This window comes from Podarcis raffonei, chromosome 10, assembly GCF_027172205.1.
Source record: "Podarcis raffonei isolate rPodRaf1 chromosome 10, rPodRaf1.pri, whole genome shotgun sequence".
In the NCBI taxonomy this organism is placed as follows: Eukaryota; Metazoa; Chordata; class Lepidosauria; order Squamata; family Lacertidae; genus Podarcis; species Podarcis raffonei.
Window position 1 is genome coordinate 73,627,041 of NC_070611.1, and position 6,717 is coordinate 73,633,757.

The following is a 6,717-nucleotide window of genomic DNA, read 5'->3' on the forward strand; positions in this document are numbered from 1 at the left end:
GGTGGATCACGTTTGGTCAAAACTCTCCACTCTGACCTGTCCATCTTGGGTGGCCCTGCACGGCATAGTTCATAGCTTCTCCGAGTTATTCAAGCCCCTTTGCCACGGCAAGGCAGTGATCCATGAAGGGGCTGGGATAAGGTAGAAACTTTTAAAAGTCATTGTCGCCCCAACCTCGGGGTTCAAAATTCCTCTTTGAACCTGTTGTGCAATAAACTTTGGTCTACACCGGTTGGTGGCTGGACTCCTTCCTTTATTCCGCAGGGACCCGCGGGCTCTGTCCGACGAGCTGGGTGACTGAGCAGCCTCACACCCAGATTTTTCCAAAACACAGGCAAAGGGGCAGGCTGCTCTGTGTGTTTTACTAGCAGTTAAACTGCACATTTTTTTGGGGGGGGGGAGATCTTTCTTTTTGTGTGCTTTGCATTGAGACTTGTGTTTCCAGCTCAGCCAAGGCAGCTGTGGCTGGAGGGCCAGCTGTGTGTGTGTTGTTAATGGAGAAATCTGAGGGCCTCGCTGGACAAAAAACAAGGACACCAGCCAGGAATACCAGAGCAAAACAGCAGCCAGTAGGCTTGGTCTTTATTGAAGACTGTCGCGACAGGACTCCCACCTGCTACCAGGTGGAAGAAGATGGAAGCCCTGAACAAAAGGAGACCCCAACTTTTATTAGCTACTAATCCCCCATGCTACATCCCTACATCATGACTACATCATGACTACATCATTGACACATCACAAAAAGGAGGGGTTTAGGGAGGAGTTGTGGTGGTAACCTGAATGTCTTGTCACTTGGCTGGTTCCTCCTCCCCCATGAGTACTTTCCGGAAGACAAAGGGGAATTTGCAGTTTCCTGTCTCCAGAAGGAAGAGCTGATCACTGTCCTTTGTTTCAGTCCATGCTGAATCCACTCCCATATGCAGGTCCTTTGTGAGGGCAATGATCTTCTGTCTAGGACCATCAAGGTTGGCATGCCAACTGGGTAGGTCTCGCTGGAGCTGCAGGGGTGTTGGCTGCCTTGAGTCAAATCTCTCCCCTTTGATAGTCCTTCCTTCATGGTGTAAAATAAAAGTTCACATACACGCCATGTATTTAAGACTGATTTCCTGCTGAGTTCATTGCTGGGAAGAAAAGAGTGGACTCTGAGAGGAAGACATCCCACACTCCATACATCTGAGTTCTCGCCTCTGAGAGTCCAAACATGTTTCATAAACACTCTGTTATAAGTAAAGCACTTTCTGCAATCTTTCCATTTAAACTGCTGCTCCTCTGAGTTGTTGCTGGTTTGTAGGGTTTCAACTATTAAAGCTCTTCCTGTCCATAAGTCTGTGGATGTAGGACTTCCACTAGGACTGAACCTCTACCTACTTTCCTGACATTTATATGGTTTGTCTTTTGTGTGAGTTTGTTGACGAAAATCAAGGGTTCCGCTCTGACTGCAGCACCTACCACACGCCATACATTTAAACAGTTTCTCCCCTGTGTGTCTGCTGATGTTTTCTAAGGTGTCCATTCTGCCTGAAGCTCTTTCCACACTGAATGCATTTAAAAGGTTTCTCCCCTGTGTGAGTGTTGATGTCTTCTAAGGGTTGCATTCAAACTAAAGCTCTTTCCGCACTCCATGCATTTAAATGGTTTCTGCGCTGTGTGAGTCCGGTGATGTATATTGAGGTGTCCACTCTTACTGAAGCTCTTTCCACACTCCATGCATTTAAATGGTTTCTCCCCTGTGTGAGTCCGTTGGTGAATTCTAAGGCTTGTATTCTCACTAAAACTCTTTCCACACTCCATACATTTAAATGGTTTTTCTCCCGTGTGAGTCTGTTGATGTCTTCTAAGTTTTCCATTCTCACTAAAGCTCTTTCCGCACTCCAGGCATTTAAATGGTTTCTCCCCTGTGTGAGTCCGTTGATGTATATTGAGGTTTCCACTCTTACTGAAGCACTTCCCACACTCCATGCATTTAAATGGTTTTTCACCGGTGTGAGTCCGTTGGTGTAATTTAAGGTCTCCATTCTGACTGAAGCTCTTCCCACACTCCATGCATTTAAATGGTTTCTCCCCTGTGTGAGTCTGTTGATGTATATAAAGGTGTCCATTCTGACTGAAGTTCTTCCCGCACTCCTTGCATTTAAATTGTTTTTTGCCCATGTGAGTCCATTGATGTGTTCCAAGTTTTCCACTATCAGTGAAATTTTTTCCACTCCCCATAGCTTTAAATGGTTTATCCCATTGGAGGTCATTGATGTGAACTATATGTGCTCATTCAATGAAGTATATCCCACATTTCCCACATTTTAATTTCTATGAGAGCCAGTGTGGTGTAGTGGTTAAGAGCGTTGGACTTGTAATCTGGTGAACCGGGTTCGCGTCTCCACTCCTCCAGATGCAGCTGCTGGGTGACCTTGGGCTAGTCACACTTCTTTCAAGGAAGTCTATCAACCCCACTCACCTCACATAGTGTTTATTGTGGGGGAGGAAAAGAAAGGAGAATGCTGGCCGCTTTGAGACTCCTTGGGGTATTGATAAAGCGGGATATCAAATCCAAACTCTTCTTCTTGTATTCCTAATGAAATTAAAGGTGCCCCATCTCTCGGAATTCTGACTCTCTACTCCATCACCTTCTTCAGAGTGGGAGCAAAGGAAATCCTGTTTGGGTTTCAAGGAAGAGAACAAAGGGAAAGAGAACACATCAGCCGCCATTAGCACCTTCTCCTATTTCAACGTCTCCTACATTCCCCCACCTCCTACAAATGTTCCCAATTTTTAGGAAGTGAAGTTGATGTCGGAAATCAAGCCTTTATCAGGAGAAACTGGCAACTCTCCCAGGCACCAGGCTTGATTCCCTGTTGACCTCCCTGGCTGCATTCCCCAGCAAGATCCAGGCTAGGTCTCGATAGGCGATTCTTCTCAAACGTGGGAAGAACACCCCCCCCTCTTTCCTGCCCCCCCCTGGCTGGGGAAAGAGATAGACAGAAATGTATTTACATGCTTTTATTTCTGTCTTTGCAGCATTACAAAAACATGACTGCTTTCTGGGAAATGATATATAATGAATTGAAAAAGGTATTTAAATATACCTTCTTGAAGAAGCCAGAGGCCTTTCTCTTGGGCATGGTTGGCCAAGTGGTGCCAAAGAAGGACAGAACTTTTTTTATGTATGCTACAACAGCAGCAAGAATACTCATCGCAAAGTATTGGAAGACGCAAGATCTACCCACTCTGGAAGAATGGCAGATGAAATTGATTGACTGTATGGGACTGGCAGAATTGACGAGCAGAATCCGTGACCAGGGAGAAGAGTCGGCTGAAGAAGATTGGAAAAAATTCAAGGACTATTTACAGAAATACTGTAAAATTAAAGAAAGTTAGATGGTGTTGGATTGAAATTGAGAGGTTTCGAGCTGCAATGATACAAAGGAACATAGATGGGGGGGAAAAGGGTTTGAAAAATAAGATAATGTTATAAGCTGTAATGCTTTAAATGAAGGATTTGCTGAACAAATAACTTTAATTGGGATACAAGAAGGAGAAGTATGAGGAGGTCTGAGAAATTTGTTATTTAAAAGTATGGTTTATGAATTTTATGCCTTTTTTAATGTTTTTGTTTGTTCTGTTTTTGTTTGTTTGTTTAAAAAATTGGAAAATGTAATAAATATTCTTTAAAAACAAAACAAAAACATGACTGCTCTCTTCAAACTCCAGCAGTGAAGAGACAAACACTTCCTGTACTTCCTGGACAGGAACAAACGGAAGAGCTCATATTACACTCTGAGCTAATTCCGGTGCTTCGCACTGTGAATTGACTGTCCTTCTGTTTCCCACGGGCAGTCCCAACATTCCCATCATGTTTACTTTTCAAGCTAGCAGTTTGCAGCTGCATTGCTTCTATATCGTAACAGTTGCAATGTCATCAAATGATAGTAATTAATGAGCAACTTTCAAAATCCTCAATCAATGTTAATAAAGCAGCATATTTTTAAAAATGATGTGCTCTCTGATCTTGTGCCCGTCTTCTGACGCAGGTCTATCCTGAAATGACACTGAAAAACAGGGTATTCAAGGCAAATAGATAAACTGTACTTAGTGGAATATGTAGTACCTTGAAAATGTACTATTGATTTATTTATGGCCTGAAGTTGTGCTATTTCTGTGGACATGAATTTATTCCTCTTCTGTCTTAAATATCATAATCATACGATGTCATGGGGTGTTAGGGGAGCGGTAGTACCTTTGGTGGGGGAAATGTCATGCAACCTATGGGGTAATTTATCCACCATTGGTCCCCACCCTGCACTCAGCTCTCACCTGTGGCTTCCAGAAGCTATCAGCATGCAACAGGGGCCACAAACCCAGGTACGGCTTCAACCGGCCGGCTAAACCAGGTGAGGATACCTGATGGGCCTCAAATCCTTGGTGGGTTGGGGAATTCTGGTGCAGGTGAAGGCAGGCCCTGGTGGATGGAGAGGAGGAGAAAAACAGTGAATCCCACAGTCAAGAAGGCAGATTCTGCCCATGCTGCAGAGGAAAGTGAAGGGCAGATGGGGTTCATCAACCTGGGAAGGAAGGCCATCGAGAAAGAAAACTCTGGCCCTAACCCTTTGCTGCCTCGTGAGTTATCTTCAGGAAAAGAAAAACTCACACAAATCCAGTCTCTAAGACGGTTAGATGGTGTCCTGCACACCTCCTTCCAGCCACTCCTGCAGCCAAGCTGGTGCCAAACGTACTGCTCTGCTTTCCTTGGGACCATATAAGCCAGGCTGAGAAGGGGGTCTTGTTCTCTAGGCAGCCCAGGACCCCCAAACACACTGTCCAGGCAGTGCTGCTAACACAGCAGTTTCAGGGGGAGGGATGAACTCAGACTTGTGTATCAAACTCTCTCCAATGTGGAACAAGGAAAACGAAGCACTATTTACATCATAAAAAGGTAAAGGGACCCCTGACCATTAGGTCCAGTTGTGGCCGACTCTGGGGTTGTGGCGCTCATCTCGCTTTATTGGCCAAGGGAGCCGGCGTACAGCTTCCGGGTCATGTGGTCAGCATGACTAAGCCTCTTCTGGTGAACCAGAACAGGGCACGGAAACGCCGTTTCCCTTCCCGCCGGAGCGGTACCTATTTATCTACTTGCACTTTGACATGCTTTCGAACTGCTAGGTGGGCAGGAGCAGGGACCGAGCAACGGGAGCTCACCCCATTGCAGGGATTCGAACTGCCAACCTTCTGATCGGTAAGTCCTAGGCTCTGTGGTTCAACCCACAGCGCACGTCACTGTAAAAGTATTTGAAATATTTGTCTTTTGAAGAAAAGATCACCAAGTATCCGGTGGCCCTTTCAAAGCTAATGAAAGAATAAGAGGAACAGAAATGCTTTTGAGGTGCAACTTCTATATCAAGCCTGAGAGCCATTCCATGGACTCTGCACCCCTCTTTCTGATGACAGGTGTACATTATCCTCATCCTCAATGAACCAGGCAGTGGAAAAGACATTGAAGATGGAAGCCTGAGAGAGAGGAAAAGGTTTCTGGCTGCTTCCTGGGTGGGATTGCGGAAACAAACAGCCACTTCTGAGAAGGCCTCTCCCCTCCCCTCTTCCTCTCGGGATTTCCTCTCCTCTCCAGGGGGACCCAAGGTTGGACTGGGCAGAATCGCTGTGTCTGGGCAGGGACTTATGGGGCGGGAAGAGGATGGAGATTGCAGGAAGGAAGGGGTGGGGGGACAGGACCCCCCACTTTCCAGGGATCCCTCTCTAGTCGCTTTGAAGGAGTGGCCGATTCCTGGGCTGGATGGAGAAGGAGGCCCCTCCAGAGATTCCCCGCGGGCGCCACGATGGAGACGTCTCCTCAAGGACTGGTCTTCCTGTATCTCTCTCTCCCCGCCCCCACGCCAATGCTGCCCTTCCTCACCCCAGGGATGCTCCCCCCGACTTCCTCGACCCCCTCCCTCTTTCCCGGAGTCTCCCCTGCACCCAGAGGCCGACTTGGCGGGGCTCACCCCTCGCCCTGCGCGCCCCATCTCTCCATCTAGAGGACACCCCCCCCCCGAACACGAGCCACAAGGGGGTCTCTATCCAGGGGTCTCTCGCGCCCGTTAACCCTTTCATGGCCCGCCTTTCTCCGTGCAGATCCCACAGGGCCCCAGGGATGCCTGTGCGGGGGAAACGGGGCAAGGAGGCCTTCGTGGGGACCCCCTGGGTGGGGGCCCCATGTCCGCTGCTGCCAAGGCACCTAAGGGGCCAAGGAAAGCCCCCTTCGCAGCACGCGTGCAGGGATCCAGCCCATGCCTATGGGGCCCGCGAAAGGCGCTTTGGGGACCTGGCGGGGGTCTCTGGGTCCTTCCCTCCCCCCCCCACGACTTCTTTACCTTTGTCCTCGCTCCAGATTCTCCTTTCCTTTCCTGCAACATCCACGTGGGTGGGGGGGTGTCCTTCCCTGCCGCCCCTCCTCCCCTTTCCGAAAGCGCGCGCCCCTAGAGCTACGGCGCAAATCAGCAATCCGGCGCAGAAGCTCCACTTGCGGGAGAAGCAGGCAGTTTGGGAGGGGGGCTCATCCCCCCCCCATTCACGGAACAGAGGTCGGATGGCGAGGAGGAGGAGCAACATATTGGGGAGGGGATTTGGGATTGTGGGGGCGGGGTGAGGGAAGGATGTGCCGGGAGGGGAGGGAAAGAATTGAGCGGGGGTGGGGAGGAAGGTTTTTCCCCTCGTCTCTTCCTCCTGTAT

The 6,717-nt window shown here is 48.6% G+C and overlaps 1 protein-coding gene across 1 annotated transcript; it reads right to left on the reverse strand.

Annotated features, from left to right (window-relative positions):
- Positions 1 to 547: 547 nt before the first annotated feature.
- LOC128422007 (zinc finger protein 239-like) lies at positions 548 to 2,446 on the reverse strand. The gene has a single exon (XM_053405452.1). The coding sequence runs from the start codon at positions 2,209 to 2,211 to the stop codon at positions 1,546 to 1,548; it is 666 nt and encodes a 221-aa protein (XP_053261427.1). The 5' UTR covers positions 2,212 to 2,446; the 3' UTR covers positions 548 to 1,545.
- Positions 2,447 to 6,717: the final 4,271 nt, after the last annotated feature.

Coding starts and splice junctions, on each gene's coding strand:
- LOC128422007 (XM_053405452.1), bottom strand. CDS start 2,211: ATGGGGAGTGGAAAAAATTTCACTGATAGTGGAAAACTTGGAACACAT.